The 18323-nt window shown below is 43.9% G+C and overlaps 1 protein-coding gene across 1 annotated transcript in view; it reads right to left on the bottom strand.

Annotated features, from left to right (window-relative positions):
- The window catches only part of LOC306960258 (QRFP-like peptide receptor), a 43982-nt gene extending 29026 nt beyond the window's left edge, over positions 1–14956 (bottom strand). Inside the window, exon 1 of the mRNA XM_079552634.1 lies at positions 14358–14956. Coding sequence (XP_079408760.1) covers positions 14358–14852 — 495 coding nt within the window. The 5' untranslated portion in view covers positions 14853–14956. The remainder of the gene's footprint in view (positions 1–14357) is intronic.
- Positions 14957–18323: the final 3367 nt, after the last annotated feature.

The raw sequence follows: 18323 nt of genomic DNA, 5'->3' as shown, positions 1-18323 counted from the left end.
ACTTGCCCTGTACCTACCAAATGAACCGATAAATAAACAAAAAATTAACCGCTGCTCTCTGTTGTGTTGAAAGGTCAAAGGTTTTCTCATCTCGAGAACTCAAGCTTTGAAATTATCTCCCAGTTTCGCAGTGGAAAATACGAGGAGGTGGTGTTCATGTGCAATTTTCCACCCGACAGTGGTATTTACCATAACTACGAGACCACATGAAGTCAGCATTATTCCGAGATACGTTCAAACTCCTGGGAGGAAGTGCTCACCTCTGCATCAATCTCTTTTATGACATGAGAGGCGCATTCACCAGGCTATCACGGAAATGTTTGGCCTTTATTTGAGACGTGAGGAGAGGAATGACACAAGCCAATAAATGGGTAAACGTTATAATGCTACTATTCAAAGCTGAAGCTGGCGTTTTACTTTCACAAGACCCACACTGACTCAGACATGAGTGCTCCACTTTTTACGTCAACTAAATACAACCTCTGAGTTGCACTGATCCAATAATAAAACATTTGTGTCAGAAATAGATATCATTTTGTGCTTGCTGTTGGAGAAAAGCGCAGTGTTTTTGCAGAATTGAGATCAGGCTAAGTTCTCTTCTGACTACATTACCACAGTAACTGATCCAGAGTCAGCGTGAGCCTGGTTTATGAAACAGAAATGACCACGAAATAAACCAGACTTGACCAAATGAACCAAGCCTAGTTCTGAGCAATCCATATCTTGCACCGAAAACCCGTCCTTTCATTCATGTGACCCTTGTTGTTATGGCGGCCATTTTGGACACCGAAGTAGAATTATGCAGTACTACAACATGCAACAATATCTCTACTCAGGATATAAATGAAAGACAACTGATTGACCGTGGCATTTTGATGTACTCGTAATTATTGCTCAAGAAGATAACAGTTAAAACTTGGCCCTAGAAAGCACACGTTTATGTGAAGAAACCAGTAAGTCTGTGTTTAAGATGCTCAAGACGTTACCATGCTACTGGTTAGCATTTAGCTTCAACAGCTTGGCTCTGACCACTCCAAACATCTAGCCTTGGATACAACATGTGACAGAGCTGAGCTGTTACTGTACTATTTCCTCGGCGTTCATAGATCGAGCCACACATGTGTTTATCGTGTTGAAGCCATTGACAGTTGATTGATGACAGTTGCTAACCATTAGCATGCTAACATCTTCAACAGCTTAACACTGACTCAGACTGAGACTTTGTTGACCTGACAAACTGTAAAAATCACAGAGAAACAGAGCTGCTATGCCTGTGCCACATTTTCTGGCTTTATCACATAAACGTGCGCTCTCTGGGGCTGTGTTGTTATTGTTTTCTTCTTGAGCAATGATTACGAGTACATAAAACTTCCACTGTCATTCATTCGTCTTTCATTTTAGAGATATTGTTACCTGTTGTAGTACTGCACAATTGTATTTCGGTGTTCAAAATGGCCGCCAGGACTATGGGTGATGTCATTGGAAACGCATGTATTCTCCAGGTCACTGTCCTCAGATGTCCTCATGTGGCTGCAGTAGAGCCGCGAGGGCCCCACGCGCATCAAATGCTCGGCCCGTGTTTGCAGTTGAAATGACCGGCAGAATGTTTCCCTATTAAATGGTCTTTGACAACAAAAGCATCTTTTGCAAAGGGCAACCGGTGACATTACAGTTTTTAGATTTCAAAGAAAAAGCATAAACATAAAAGCCCGCAGGAGATTAGTTAGTTGAAAGATAAAATGATGAAAGGCAGAGGGACCCTGGATTTGACTGGAAAGTAAATTTAAACACAGCTGGTGCAAGAAACCAAGGTGCGTTTCTCTTGCTTTTTGAAGCTTTTTCATAAACACTGTAGCACATTCAGCCCACTCCCCTGACTCTGTGCCTACACATCTAAACCACAGAGACGAGGAACAGGACGCCACTAAACCTCCATAGAAAAGACTTTCAGGAAGTCAAGCTCAGGAGGACTAAACGCTAAAATATTCTATCAATCCAGCGTATCATCCATACAGTTTTTGGGGTTAGTAAAACGTTTTCACACTTTACTAAAACACCGGCGTCGTGTCTATTGACCATAATCTACTGACCCAATCATTCCCTTTACTGCACAGTCCTCTGCCCCCCTGCCCCATGGCGAGCCATAGGTGACACGCAGGGAAAACACGGCACAGTTTGCCTCCATCCAGTCTGTGTTTTTGGACTGACTGAATGTGTTTCTGCTTTAGTCCCGCGAGTCTGAAGAAGAAATCCACCTCATCGTCTGCTCTGTAGATCGTAAATCCATTGAGAAGTTTCATATTTACCAGCTGAGTTTAGTTTAGAATTCAGAAAGCTAATGCTATCTACAGTCTTATTCTTGATCTCAAAGATCTTTAGTAAAACTCTAGAGCAGGGGTCGGCAAGTTTGCGTCATGGAGGGCCGATTTTCATCACTGCCAAAACACCGAGGGCCAAACCTCACCAGTGTAGCCTAAAGTGAAGAACCATTATCTGCAAATGCCAATGTTTTACATCTGTGGTTCTAAAGTGGTCCGGCCCCGAGACCCGGCATTACCTTACCTTACCCTATGACAATCTGCGACCCAAATAAAACTGTAATTTGTCATATATTGTGTAAAATATTGTATTTACCGCACATGTTTCTATTGAACAAGCCCTGGATTTGCTTTGAAGAAGGAAATTATGATAAAAAACAACCCAATAATATAAATTTTAACAGACTCCAGTGCGTTTCGATGTAATTTCAGATGGAAAATATTGAAAAGTTCCCTATAGGCTCGCGACCCACTTTTGAGTCCCAACCCATCAGTTCAGAATATGACCAACTGGGCTGTTCTGCAAGGACATTTGAAAAATACACTATTAAAAGTACTTTAACAGGTATTTAATCCCTTATTGGCATAATAATATTTCTCAAAATCATATTGGGGGCCAGAGGTTCTGTGCTGGAGGGCCGGATTTGGCCCCCGGGCCTGACGTTGCCTACCCCTGCTCTAGAGGAAGTGGCCATACGTTTGTTAAGTGGTGACGTCACAGCTCTACTTCCGTGTCCCGAGATGTGCGAGAAACTACAAAAAAATCTTTAAAGGGATATTTGAGGATTTTTAACATAGGGCTTCATTTCCTAGTTATCCAGAGTGTTGTTGATTTCTGGAGATATTTTTTTGGTAATTCATGCAGTTCTTATGTTTGAAGAGTTTCGTGGCGCTAGGCTAATGCTAGCGCATTTCTACGATATCAGCTAGCCTGCATTAAAAACAGTCTAACCCGCTCCACAGTGCACCTGAGGCAAATCACTTATAACGCCGGACTAACCATATAAATGTCTGTGTCGATAGAGTAATTTTAACCATTCTGCATTTAAAATACCTTATATTTGAGCAGCATCAGCTTTGTGGTTGTATAAGCTACGCAACGGCGGAGGAATCTGCTAGAAAATAGTCCCTCAAAATGCGATTATTCATGTAATGGAAGGTCAGCTATATTCCAAAAATTACTCTATCGACACCCTTTCTAGATTTTTACAGAAGCTTGATAATACAAATAATATTATCCACTAACATTTCTGTTTTCCTTATTTGAAACATTATCTTGGTTATTATCTTCGTCTAAGCCTCTCTGCTGTTTTTTATTTATAAAAGAACCTCACAAGGAGCTTTTGAAAGTGTGTGAATGCATATCTGTTTCTCTCACACATCACACAGACACACACCTCACCATCAGAGAAAATAATAGACAGGCTACAGCTTAGGATGAAAAGGAATAATAACAACCACAAATGCGTGAAGGCCGGCTCAGTGTGTGATCATCATAAAGCTGCTCTATGTCGTTGCGGCTTCATTGACGTTATTAGTGCATAATACTTGTTTTCATGGGAGAAAACCGGACCTCAATGCGAGCTAACTGAGCTAACAAGCTATGGTTTTCTCCCAGAGCTAATTGTAGATGATGTGAGTAATAAACTACAACATCAGCCAGCCAAGCTCAGTGTGTGATCATTGTTCTTTATTGACTTTATTTGTGCACATTTCTTGTTTTCACATGAGGACCAGAGGTTTAGCCTAGCATTAGCTTTCTCCGGTGGTAATGTGGGCATCCTCGAGGCCCAAACTCATTCCCAGCGCAGATGCAGCCACTGAAATACGTTTTCTTGTTGCCGCTTTTAATCCTGGGTGTTTAGATAAAGAAACACTGATGTGTGTCTTTGTAAAAGTCCCAGAGCTGCTGTAGCTCCAGTTCACAATGAAGCTAAACCTCCGTGACTTGTTCGCGGGCCGGCGTAGCATCTGCCCCGGTGGCTCAGCTACAACGTACGTCACTGTGGGGGGAAAGCTCCTGATTGGTCGACGCTCGCAAATTTCTCCAGAAAGTTTAAAGGTCCTATATCATGCAAAATCGGCTTTTTACAGCTTTTAGCCATGTTGTTATGCTATTTCCTTATCAAAAACACCCCCAGAGTGGTTTGTGGCTTCATTCACGCAGCTCTCCGCAATCCTCCTGAATCCTGCTCTCTGAGCAGCTGCTCCTCCCTCTCCTGGTGAACGACTGAGTGTTCAGTTGTGTCGTAACAGCGGAACGGAAGTGCTCGACGTCTGTAAAGCAATGTCTTACAGCCTGATTTTAATTTGTAAAACAGATTTTGCATTATTTCTGTCGTAAGAGAGATGAAAGAGGAAAAAAAAAAAAACACATCCCCTGAGCGTCTGAACAGATCAGCCATGTTTGCGCTGCAGCTGAAGATGGAGCTCGTTATAACTGGACACACCTGTTCTTTATTCTTACCTAACGATAATGTCACAGAGAAAAAGAAGTGCGTTTGGCTACGAGGACGGGAGTTTGTTCAACTTTTTTCAAGAAGAGGCCAATCGAAGTAGTTTTTTTCTCCGGGATTCAGCGACTATCACCAAAATGGTGTTTTTCTGTGACTGTCTCTGATGGATGTTTGGGGAACCTTCGCCTGAATCAAAGTGGATTAACTTTTATAACCAACGCGAGTCCCATAATGTAAACAGCAATGGACCAGAGCGGTGAGTCAATCCAAACGCGTGTTAGCTTGTGTGTTAGCATATTAGCTTGTGTGTTAACCATTTGTGAAGCTGTGTTGCAGATGTCAACTCCGTATAACTGCATCGTGAAGTAACGTCACTTATTGTTGTTTATTTATATTACGGTAAAGTTGTATGTGCGGAGAGAGGGGGCGGGGCTAACTGAAGCGAAGCATTTTGTTTTCCGGGTTTGAAAGATACCTCCAGAAAACACTTATATTTATCAAAAAAATGAGTGCTCCATAATGGTAGAGGTACAATATGTCATATACATGCCTTTACTTAACTTTGGAATGGCTAAAATAGCATGATATAGATCCTTTAACATTTCCCAACTCTAGCACCGGCCGCGCTGGACACCCTGGAGGCGCGTCAAACGTGAAAAGCTTCAAAACGTGCCGCACAAGAGGCGCCGGCCGCGTTTGGTGTGGACGCAGCCTAAACCTTTTGGAGCCGTGACCCCATTATAACAGAAAGAAACATTAACTATTTATATTTGTTCATGACATTAAATTTAATGAGACGGTTGTGTCTGCTTCTTTGAACAAAGTAGTGGTATTCTTGGCTTTATTTCAGACACTGCCACCAAAGGTCAACTTCAACTCTCCTCAGCCTAGATCTATATTTGTGTCTAATAAACGTCAGCGCAGAAAATGTCTTTTCACACGTTCATGCAAACGGACAAAGTCCACTAGCTGCAGCCTGTGCTAACGTTGGGTACGGATGGGCAAATCGATACCATAGTATCGATATCAAACGGCTACTTTTTAAATACCGTGTAAAAAGTACCGATACTACTTTGCAAAAACAGGTGTCCCCCAGGGATCAATTCTTGGGCCTCTCTTTTTTGCACTGTACATAAAGTATTTATCAAACATCTGTCCGGGCGCAGGTTTCCAAATGTATACAGATGATACAGTTGTTTTTGTGAGTGGCAAAAGTGTTGAAGCCATTACTGCACAGCTGCAGCAGCACCTTAACTCTGTGTCAGTATGGTTTCAAAATTCAGGACTACCCCTAAATCTGAGCAAGACAGTGTCCGTTTGTTTTGCTTTCTTGGACTCCCATTTATCATTTGAAAGTCAAGTCAAAAAGATCATAAGAACAGCCAAGGCAAACTTGTACAGTTTCAGAATCATACAGGACTGTTTACCGTTTCATGCAGCAAATGTATTTATGCATGCAATGATTTTCTCTCATGTCAGTTATTGTATAATAGAGATGCGCGGGTCGGCTTTTTTTCTGACCCGCACCAACCCGACCCGCTGTAATTTAAGTTACACCTGAAGTTTGCCATAATTTTGAGGTACCCGACCCGACCGAATCCGCGGCCCCCGCAGGTTGACCACGGGTTTCGGGTCGACCCGCGCATCTCTATTGTATAACCTCCTGTCACAGGCAACAACCACAACAATACAGGCGCTCGGTCTACAGCCCCAGAGTCCGATCGTTTTCCACACTCAGAAACGTGTTTCCGTTGCATCGGCGCAGTATTCTGCACAAACGCGAGGCCCTGCTCATTCAGCTGCTTTTGAAAAGGACCTCACTCTCATAAATTCAAGTCTGAGTAGAAGGATGTGTTGATGAGGAGATTCAACTCAGAGAAACGCCACCTGCAACTGTAGGCCTACTGACGTTTCCACCACGAGGACTCATGTTACAGCTGTAGTTGGTCTGGTCATATTTGCTTTCCGCCGGCTTCAGTGTCGCTGCCACAGGGCCAGGACCGCACGACTCGCAAAAAATATCAAACATGTTTGAAAACCTTGAGACCGTGCGATTTTCACTCGTACGTTTGTCGTGAGCAGCTTTTCGTGGCTCGTAGCCCCCTGTACACTGCACGACAGAGACGCACAGTGTCTGCCCAGCTTTTTAAGGTTGTTTTCCAAGCAGAATCTCCTCACGGATATTTCTGAGCAACCATTCCCTCCGTGGTAATATAAAGCATCTCTGATCTCTGCATGTGTTGCCCAATTTTTTAAAAGTATATGCATAAAAATTTCCAAACAAGTGTAGGAGCGGCTCTGAGCTGAGGTCTCTCCTCACTTCCGGTGTCGCAAACAATAATAAAACGAAATAATAGTAACGTCATAATTTGGGGGGGAATTTAAAACAACTAGAGCCAAAACAAACACATTGACATTGACATATACAATATTTCTTTTTCTAATTCAAGTTTAGAAAGGGAAAAAACAAAAACAAATGGAAATGTTTTCTGATTTTATTTTGAAACGGGATAACTAATGATCGAAGGGTACACGGATTTACTGTAAATGTATTTTCTGTACTTTCTGTGTGCATTTGAAAAGCCCTTCTTGCAAATTAGCCTTGGTTATAAATGTTGTTGTGTGGTACATGTTTATTGTTCACACATGTCCCTATCAAATCAATCAATAAATAAATAGAAATGTGCATATGTAAAAAAAAAAGAGATGAAAGAACGCTCCACAGCCTAGTTTACGTTCTGTTTGTCATGAAAGTATTCATTTTAAATTAGTTTTACTTTATTTATGTATTTCATTTCACATTGTCACTGTTTAACCGGTCATAGAAAAGTAATTTTCCTTTACATATTAATAATATAAAAAAAACAGTTTTATATATGTATATCGATAGAAATGCATTCACCCATATGAAATTACCAGTATTGGTATAGATGAAAATGACCCCAAAAGCTTTGATATCATATCAATTCCAATAATGGGCGATAGCCATCCATCCATCCATCCATCCATCCATTTTCTTCCACTTGTCCGTTGCCAGGTTGTGGGGGCAGCCGTTGGAGCTGCCCAAATCACATTGCACCAGCCCCTTATGGCTCCTCCTGCAGGTGGTGGGTCCACGGGAGGACGGCCTCATGATTAACCGGGCCTGTTGGTCTCTCATAAGGGGCTTCTGAACCGCTCTTTGTCTGACCTGTCACTTAGGACTTGTTTGCCCTGGGAGACACTACCAGAGGCACGAAGCCCCCAACACCATTGCTCCTAGGATCATTCGTGTGCTCAAACAACTCCACCACGTTAAGGTGGCGGTTCCAAGAGGAGACAGCCAAAAGCACTTGTTGAAACTTTAGTATGAGAACACCTTTAAGTGTGCCAGTGCTTATGTCGTAACTGTCCATGAAGTCATCCAGCTTGGAAAACAAATCAGTGAAGCCGTGATCCATGCACACGACCCATCACCACAGTTGTCTTTAAATCAGAAAGTGTATAAGGACATCTGCATTTGGGCCTTGAAGAGACATGTTTAAGCTGTTCAGTCGGTCACAAATACTGGCTAAGTATGCGAGGCTTGTGACCCACTTGGGGCCAGTAAGATGTTCAGCGAGTGGGGAGCCGCAGTCAGATAAAAATGGGCGTTCTTCACACAGCTCAAACACTTTACTTTAACACTTTACCACAAGAAAGCCATCAAACTTCTGTGTGGAACAACTGAGCTTTGTGTTCTGATCCCATTTCTTGACAAAGTTGAACAAACAATCAGCTCGGCACTGGCCTCGCTGCTCTGAAGTTAACCTTCCTTGTGGATCATGCGGTGTCGAAATTTGACATGAGGAGCAACCACACGCAGTCCTGCCCTCTCCAGGTCGCTGTCCAGCTGCTTTAAGACCTGAAAATGTGCACCTGATGAAAGTTAAAAGCTGTGGGGCTCCCGACACATCTGTGCACTCATCGATTTGAGAATCTTTCCCCTCACTCCGATCCTTCGTGTCCATGTCTTGGATTCAGCGACCCACGGTGTCCTTTGCTCATGGAGGGTTTGGGATATCTTTTCCCACATGCATATAGACCTCGTCTTAGCAAAAGCTGCAGAGCCCAGATACACCCCCTCATTAGAAGCTGCCAGGGCTTTTGCTGGGACTGCCGTGTTAACTGTCGCCGCGTTTTTTTGGCTTTGTGCTGAAAAAAATTGTAATGACTTCTCTTTATATTTGCTGTGTTTGTCTCTGAATGTCTCTTAACCTTAGCTGGTTTCAAGCTCTCGTGTGCCAAAACTTCAGAACAAATTACACATTGAGGATATTCAGTGTTATTTTTCACTGTTTATTTATTAATTATTTTAGAAAGTCCCTGTGATTTTTGCGAACTTTACCAAGGGCCTTGACGCGTTCCTCAGCCCCTGGTGCTGCTGTCATGGTTGAGTCTTTCCCTGAAGCCAATGATCCTTTTTTATTATGCTAGGCTAGTAAATGCTGTGGCATTCAGAAATGCTGCAGGTTTGTTTGCTAATGGCCTAAGTCTGCCAAATGTGTATTTATTTCCGCTGTTTGGTCAAACCTAGCCTGGTCTTGCCAAACCCTCGTACTCATTTTGTATTCTGGATCTTCACAATTGAGCTCCGTTTTCAGGTTTCCGTTTTAAATTTCTGTATATTTGGGAGCCGAGCCAGAACAGATTGAAGAGCTTCCATTACTTTTTGTATCCGCCGCCAGAGACGAGCAGAGTCTTGGTCTCTGAGAAGCTTGAGTTCAGAGCCAAAATGCTGAAAACCATCGGCAAAGCAGCCGCCAAAGGCCTGCTGATGGAGTTGGGCTCTTCTTCCACACTTTTATCACAAAGTGAGGAAGATTTTATCAAGGCTGCAGATCCACCTGAAGAGTTCACTGAACCATCCTCCCACTGCAAAACCATGGCACAAAGCATTCAAGAGAAACTGAATTGCAGCAGGCACATTCAGCGACTACCTGTCATCAGAGCCGAAGGTCTGAATCAGACCACAACACACACCATCTCATCTCAGCCACACTTCTAAATTTAAACACAAACCTTATTATAATTTTACATTTGTATTATTTTTGAAGAATTGTTCAGACGAAATAAATAACACTATAAAACATTGGATTATAATCGCAATGAATCTTAAATTGTCGACTGGACTGGTTTTGGTTAAGTTGAGGATTTTTTGTTTCTATCCGCAGAAGCTTCTTCTTTGTTCTTGTTGTCAGAATGTGACACTACACCCAATCTAGAGTGGTCGCGTGACAGACTCAGGAACCAAAGCTGCCAACAGCCACCTCTTCAAGTTGTTTAAAGTAGCACTCAATTAGGAAGGGATGCTGTTATGAAGTGAACTACTTGAATAGGAGGTTGTTGGCAGTGTTGGTCTCCTCCTTGGGTGTAGTGTCACATTCTGACCACAAGACAAGAAGCTTCTTCTGCGGATAGAGGCGAGACATCCATAAGTTAACCAAACTCAGTCCAGTCGCTGATTTAAGCTTCACTTCGATTCATACTTTTTGGACGAGAGCCCACACGAATATAGGAATATAAAGTGAGTTTGAAGCATCGACCCTGGCTGACTCCTAAAATCCACATGAACTTATCTAATTTTTTTGATGTGACAGATACTTGTGTAAGGATTATAACGAAATCTGAACAAGCCTCTGACTCATGCTTTGCTTACACGCTACAGAACAAGAAGACCATGTCAGTGAGATGAGCTGATAGACAATGGTAACACCATAATCATTCTGAACATAACGCAAAGTACAGATAATATACAAACACATAGACACAAAAAAATGACTCACTGATAGGCAGTCACCCTCTCTGCGTAGAGAAGTGCAAGACTAGGATTAAAGGGGACTGTCAACGGAGGAATGGACTTCACTTCTTCTCTTTCTCTGAAGTCACCAGCTGGTTATACAACTTTGTAACTAGGAACAATGGCAATAAAAGCCTTATCTTTGGACAACTTCTATCTCCAGTGTCTGCTTTGGCTATATCCAAATAACTGTTCTCGCGTGATACAAAAGAACCAGATCCTAACACTTGGGCCTACCTCTCTAAGAAAGCAAATTTCTAACGCCAAAGGCCAGATTACAACATGTGACCCAGGGCTTCTTCAGGCTGTGTACTCCCTCTCTCTCTGCAGCCTTTGGCCTATCTATAATTACTGAGTTAATGCCTTTATTTGGTTAAATTACCCGGAAAATGTGTGCAAAGTCAATTCAATTGGTTTCTGTGGGTTTTAGATGAGGTTTAAACACATTGAGCTGGTTTGGGTTACATAAAACTGGCAAATTTTAATTGACCTCAATGCAATAGATGAATGAATGAATGAATGAATGAATGAATGCAAGAACTAGCCTACAAGGCTAAAATAATATAGTTTTATTGGTGCTGGGGGACAAGTGGGTTTAGATTATTTAGAAGTTTCTACTCGCTATCGTTTGCCAGGACTTCAGAACTATTAACATGAGCTTCAAGATCTAGCGTTAGCATAGCAGCAATTAAGAAGCACACTAACTACAGAAGAATTGCTTCTATCTTGAGTGCTGGCTTCTGTGACCATTGTTAGTCGCTGAATTGTGCCAATCATTGAATAAAAACATGAGAAATCTTATGTAGGCTGGAGTTTTGGGTTTTGACATAATACTAGCCTTATTTGCTTATGGCCATTTATTTACAGGACACAGATGTTTCACATGTGACACGTTGCAGTGATGCAGTGCGTTTTGAGGTTTGTTGCTGGTGAGAAACTTGTTGTATAGCCTCCAAAACAAAGTAAATGTGTAGCGGAGATACAACGCCCCCCTTGTATCTACAGGGGCAGTGCAGCAGAGACAGGTCTTACCTTGGGTATTTCAAAACGCAAGTTAAAGTCAAACTAACAGGTTAAACATCTTTTACATAACAGGTGCGTAGGAGAGGTTGTTCGTAGTGCTCATATCATGTGAATCTTGAATGTAAATCTTGCAAAAAAAGGGAGATTTATTTACAACGTTTCAACAGCTGGGCCCTTTTCAGGCAAATGGCTGTAGAGTGGTGAGGAGCCATCTCAAAAAGGAGTGGCCGATGACGCAAACATGTGTCCAAAATAAAAGGTACACTGGCCATATAACATAAACACCCAATACAGATCATCCATCCATCCATCCATCCATCCATCCATCCATTTTCTTCCGCTTTACCCAGGGCCGGGTCGCGGGGCAGCAGTCTCAGCAGAGAAGCCCAGACTTCCCGATCCACCACACCTCCTGGTCCAGGAGAACATGGTCCACTCGGACTCCATGTCCCCAGCCTCCCTCGGAATCTGGGTGAAGCTCTTCCGAAGGTGGGAGTTGAAGACCCCACTGACAGAGGGATCCACCAGACGTGCCCAACAGACCCTCACAACACGCTTGGGCCTGCCAGGTCTGACCGGCTTCCTCCCCAGCCAGCGGATCCAGCTCACCACCAGGTGGTGATCAGTTGACAGCTCAGCCTCTCTCTTTACCCGAGTGTCCGAGACACACGGCCGGAGGTCAGACGACACAACTACAAAGTCGATCATCGACCTCCTGCCTAGGGTGTCCTGGTGCCACGTGCACTTATGGACACCCTTGTGCTCGAACATGGTGTTCGTTACGGACAAACTGCGACTAGCACAGAAGTCCAATAACAGAACACCACTCGGGTTCAGATCGGGGAGGCCATTCTTCCCAATCACTCCCATCCAGGTCTCACTGTCGTTACCCACGTGGGCGTTGAAGTCCCCAGTAGAACAATGGAGTCCCCAGTCGGAGCACCATCCAGTACCCCTCCCAGGGACTCTAAGAAGGCCGGGTGTTGGGCCCGTCGGCCGAGACAACGGTGAGAGACCTGTCCCCGACCCGAAGACGCAGGGACGCGACCCTCTCGTTCACCGGGGTGAACTCCAACACTTGACGGCTGAGCTGGGGGCTACAAGCAAACCCACCCCGGCCCGCCGCCTCTCCCCGCGGGCAACTCCAGAAAAATGGAGAGTCCAGCCTCTCTCCAAGAGGAGGTAAGGTGAGCCACACCATATCTAGCCGGTATCTTTCAACCTCCCGCACAAGCTCAGGCTCCCCCAGCAAAGTGACGTTCCATGTCCCGAGCGCCAGAAGCTGCGCATGTGGACCAGGTCATCGAGGCACCCGCCTTCAACTGCCACCCAGTCCTCTCTGCACCCGACCCCTACGGATATCTCTTTAGGTGGTGAGTCCGCAGGAGGGCGGGCCCGCGTCGTCACTTCGGGCTGTGCCCGGCCGGGCCCCGTGGGCAGAGACCCGACCACCAGGCGCACGCATTCGAGCCCCAACCCCAGGCCTGGCTCCAGGGTGGGGCCCGGTTGTGCCATACTGGGCGACGTCACGGTGCTTGTATGTTGCACGTCCATATGGGTTTTCTGAGCTGCTCTTCATTTGACCCGTCACCTCGGACCTGTTTGCCATGGGAGACCCTACCAGGGGCATGAACCCCAGACAACATAGCTCCTCGGATCATTCGGGCACTCAAACAACCCCACCAAATTAAGGTAGCAGCTCACTGGGTCCAATACAGATCAGTGCACACATAATATACACATTATATCACTTTATTAATATATATACTTTATCTATACTTTGAGGGAGTTAAAACACAGAATGGGAGAGAGCGCTGAGGTCAGTGTGTGCGGAGACACCGGAGACTCGTCTCAGCTCCAATATCAACAACTTATAAAAATATTAGGTATTTTTAAGCACAAAGTTGATTAAAATCATAGAAATCCCTATCATCATTGGAAAAAAATACTTGTTTTTCTTATAATAAGCAATAATAAGCAAATTAGCAAAATAAAGCTGTGTTTGTCACTATTAAAAGCACTGTTCTTCTTCACAGGCTACAGTATAATGAAATGATTTCATTATAGTCCTGTGATGATACTGAAAGGGTGTATATTGAGCTATTTAGACCTTTCCAAGTTAACTACTTTAAGCACATATTGCACATAATAATATTTACCGTTGGCAATATGTAAAACTTATTTTTTGTAACTTTTCCTTCCTTCCTTCCTTCCTTCCTTCCTTCCTTCCTTCCTTCCTTTCTTTCTTTCTTTCTTTCTTTCTTTCTTTCTTTCTTTCTTTCTTTCTTTCTTTCTTTCTTTCTTTCTTTCTTTCTTTCTTTCTTTCTTTCTTTCTTTCTTTCTTTCTTTCTTTCCCACCTGGACATAAGACTCCTGCCTTCTCTGAAACTCCGGCTCTCCCCAATGGGACAACCATTTGCTCAACACATTATAGCAGGAATATGACAGAGCCGGTCTACGTCTAATATGAAAGGCAACAAAGTCACCTTCCTTACTTCATTTGTTAAAGAACAAACTTAAAAGAACAAAATGAGAGTCACATTGTAAATAAAATACTCTGCAAATTCAGAGTGCCTCTGCCCCCCCTCATTCCCCTCATGAGCCTGAAGAGCACCTGATTTGTTAGTTTGTTTGCACTTTTTAGCATTTCCGGTGCTACTACGGTAATCCAGTGAACACTCTGCCTCTCCTCTTCAAGTAAACAAAGACTTATTCTTGCAATAATCATAATGCTCAAATTACCTGTGTGAACGGCACAGCCCGGCACAGGAAGTCGCCGTACACCCACGCTGTGTAAATCTGGCTCCCGAGGGTGATGGGCATGCAGACGCACACAACGGCCAAGTCACAAATGGCCAGGTTGACCAGGAGGTTCCTCGTGGCGCTGACCCCGGCCAGGCGCCGGCTGTGCCTGCTGGTCAGCACCCGCAGCGACATCAGGTTCCCGATGAAGCCGAGGATGAAGGACACGCAGTACATGGCGGTCAGGGCGATGGTGCCGGGCTCGTGGAGCGTCCACAGCAGTTTGCTCTCGAGATCTGCCAAGTCATGTGGGGAGAACGTGTAGGGCGGCGAGGCGGACGGCAGGAGAGAGACATTCTGCAGAGGGGATAAGGTGGGTTCGGTGGGGGTGATTGTAGAGGGGAGGGATGAGCTGCTGTTCCCCCCAGGGGTGTGAAGCTGCAGCAGGGGGGAGAAGCTGGGCTGGACTGATAGACTGTTCAATGCTTGGTCCATACTGCTCCACTGTCGGAACCCACGCAAACAAAAAACATGCACTGTAGGCTTATCCTCCCGTTAGGTATCCCCAAAGATTCTAGCTTAACATCTGGGGAAAGGTCTTCCAAATGCTAAGAACCAACTACCTTTGAAAAAAAAGTCATGTCGTGTGGTTTGGAAATCCGTCAACAGTTCCTTTGTTTCAATTGCAGCTGGTAAAAGATGACTTCCGCCTCAGACTTGCTTACAAAAAAAACGGAAAAAAATAAAAACTGGAGAAAAAGTCCAAATCAATCTAAAAACCAACAGCAAACACCTCATTGCAAACAGTTCTGTTACGGTACGTCTGCTCCGTCATCGGCCATACTGTTCAGAGGGCAATCCATAATGCTCCGCAATCTGGACCAAAGACTCAGCAGCAAAAGTTTGCGTGAGATTCTGTGCAAGTGTGTTCCAAAGATCGTGGAAGCAATAAAATTATATTCCCAGAAAAAGGGTCTGTCGCCTCTTGGGAAACCAGTGGGATTCAAGTTCCATTTGTGTCCACCGATGTCCAAGGCCAAGGGTTTTGATTTGGATCTGAAAAGGATAAAAGAGATACAGTTACTTCATAATGCGGCACACTTGTGTAGCATAGGCACACTAATTGTACGTGTGTGTAATATATATAAGTATATATGTGTTACGGTTGGTGACTTCGGCCCCAGTTACACTCCCGTTATTTCTGTCCGCAACCTGTGTGCTTTGTTTCTTAAATTATGCACACCCGCTCGGCGAGACCCGCTGCACCATTGGTTCGCTCCTGTCCCGCCGGCTCGTTGCTGATTGGAGAACCATCCCACGGGGCAGACCAATCAACGGAACCGGCCATCAACAAGCTGCCCAACCGTGCCACTGCACCTGGCTTGCCACGCCTTTAAATGCATGGACTGTTCCCCTGTTCGAGGCGGCTGGAAGTAGTGGGACCCAGTACCCATACCCTTTGTGTGTCTCTTGGTTTATGTCACCAAATGCTAGCTATGTTTATTAGTGACTAGTTTATTTTTTGTTGAGACGCTTAGTTTGATATATTAGTTCCCTAGGTTGCTGTTGGTTATAGGAACTCGTTTTTGTCATTTTTCTAAGTATTTCTTGTTTTGTTTGTTTGCTTATTCTGGATTTTGTTAGGGCTAATTTTGTTCCCATTTACCTTTGCTTTGTTAAAATTAAAACCTGCCGTTTTAGTTAATTTCCATCTCCTGTGTTCCTTTTTTGTACCCTAGAGCAAAGAGGACGTAACAATATGTAAGAGAAGGATGGCAGTGGTCCATTGGTGAGTGGACCATCTCTCCACAGACCAGAGTTTGTTCGTCTGTAGAGCTGTGTTTCAGACACCATTCTCAATAGCATGGGTCCCACAGGGAACAGTGTTGGCACCATTCCTCTACACTTAATACCGGGGGTCACCAACGTTTTTTCACTCTTTATCCCGAAGACTTAAACATACACTGTTTTCTTATAGGAACAACAACTCAAGACCATGAGGTAGTGCTTAAAATGACCCCATCTTTCAGTTTTATTTATTTATTTTGGACAATCCAGCAACGATTTGAGATGATATCATGGTGTTCTGGAAACTGGTTTTGGCCTGTTTCCCGACTCCATCACATCAATCTGAAAGTGTTCCTGAAACAACTAATTAACAAATTAAGCAATGCCTGGAGGTGATTAACAGCAGTGCCATTAGTCTCAGACTGACATCACCAAATACCAGTCTGAATGTTTCCGAAAGACCTTCATTCCAAGGGCTATGAGACTGTTCATTGCATACTGATAATGATGTCCACTTTTGTACTAATATGTGTTCAATGATAAAATAGATGCCAAGGGCGCCAAAGTGTTTTTAAACCCTGAATAGGAAAGGAAAGGGAAATGTCAGGCAGATTCATAATTGCTCACACAGAACTCACATTTTGTCATTAAGAGAACTGCGTATGCTCCATTGCTCACAGATGATTAATATCTCTCTAAGGTTTGTTGCACAGGCTCATCAAACTGTTCTAACCACTCTGCCACAGTGAGCTTCCTACACTTTCTTCTTTTTGGTGGGCTTTGTTGGATAGGACAGTTCAGGGTGAAAGGAGGCGAAGAGCGTGGAAAGATGTTCAGCAAACAGTTGGAGCTGGGATTCAAACCCACACAATACTGCAGCCTCATCCAGTAGATCCGTGGTTCACAACCTTTTCAGCTCTGGGGAACCCCTACATGTGCCTCTCCCAGTCCGTGGCCCCCCAATAAATAGTTATGCAATGGGTTGCATAAGTATCCGCCCCCTTTAACTTTTTTGACATTTTGCCACACTATGTTCCACAAACATAAATACATTAAACTGACATTTTCTGTAAAAGACACACACTAAGTGAAATTAAATGTATACATGATTTTGAACTTTTTTTCATAAATAAAAAACTGAAAAGTGGGATGTGCAAAAGTATCTACCCCTGAGTTAATACTTTGTGGAAACGCCCTTTACTGCAATTACAGCTGCAAGTCTGTTGGGGTTTGTCTATGCCAGAGAAATGGTAAAAAAAATCTTAAGACTGGATTTTTTTTACCATTTCTCAAGCTCAGTTAGATCAGATGGAAAGTGCTTGTGAAGTGCCATTTTCAGATCTTTCCACAGATTCTCGATTGGACTTTGACTTGGCCATTCTACACACGGATATATATTTTTTTCAATCATTCCATCATTCATTGTAAGGTGACCTTCCGCCCCAGGTTCAAGTCTCCTGCAGACTCCAACATGTTTTCTTCCAATATTGCCCTGTATTTGGCCTCATACATCTTCCCATCAACTCCAACCATCTTCCCTGTGCCTGCTGAAGAAAAGCACAGCCAGAGCATGATGCTTCCACCACCATGTTTGACAGAGGGGATGGTGTTTTCAGGATGTTACTTTTACGCCAAACATAGCGTTTTTGCATTTTGGCCAAAAAATTCCATTTTGGTCTCATCTGACCAAAGCACCTTCTTCCACATGTTTGTTGTATCCTCCAAACAGGACTTCTTATGGTTTTCTTATAATAAAGCCCTATAAAGGCCAGATTTGTGCAGTGTTAGACCAATAATTGTTCTGTGGACAGTTTCCCCCACCTGAGCTGTAGCTCTCTGCAGTTCATCCAGGGTCATCATAGGCTTCTTGTAACAGCTGTGGTCAGTGCTGTCCTTGTTCGGTCAGTAAGTTTAGGAGGACGGCCGGGTCTTGGCAGGTTTGCAGTGATGTCAGACTCTTTCCATTCCTGGATGATGTGTTTAACTGTACTTTGAGAGATGTTCACAGCTTTGGAAATGTTTTTATAATATAACCCAGCTTTAAATAAGTAAGTGCTTTATTGTCATTGTACAAGCGTACAACGAAATAGTGTTCAGGTGTCAGTCCTGAGCTTCTGCGGCTGCTGCGGCTGCCCCGCATGACCTTGGAGGTCGGGGAAACTATAACATCCGGAAGAA

Source organism: Gobius niger, assembly GCF_951799975.1.
Source record: "Gobius niger genome assembly, chromosome: 3".
Taxonomy (NCBI): Eukaryota; Metazoa; Chordata; class Actinopteri; order Gobiiformes; family Gobiidae; genus Gobius; species Gobius niger.
This window is presented reverse-complemented; position numbering and strand designations above follow the sequence as displayed.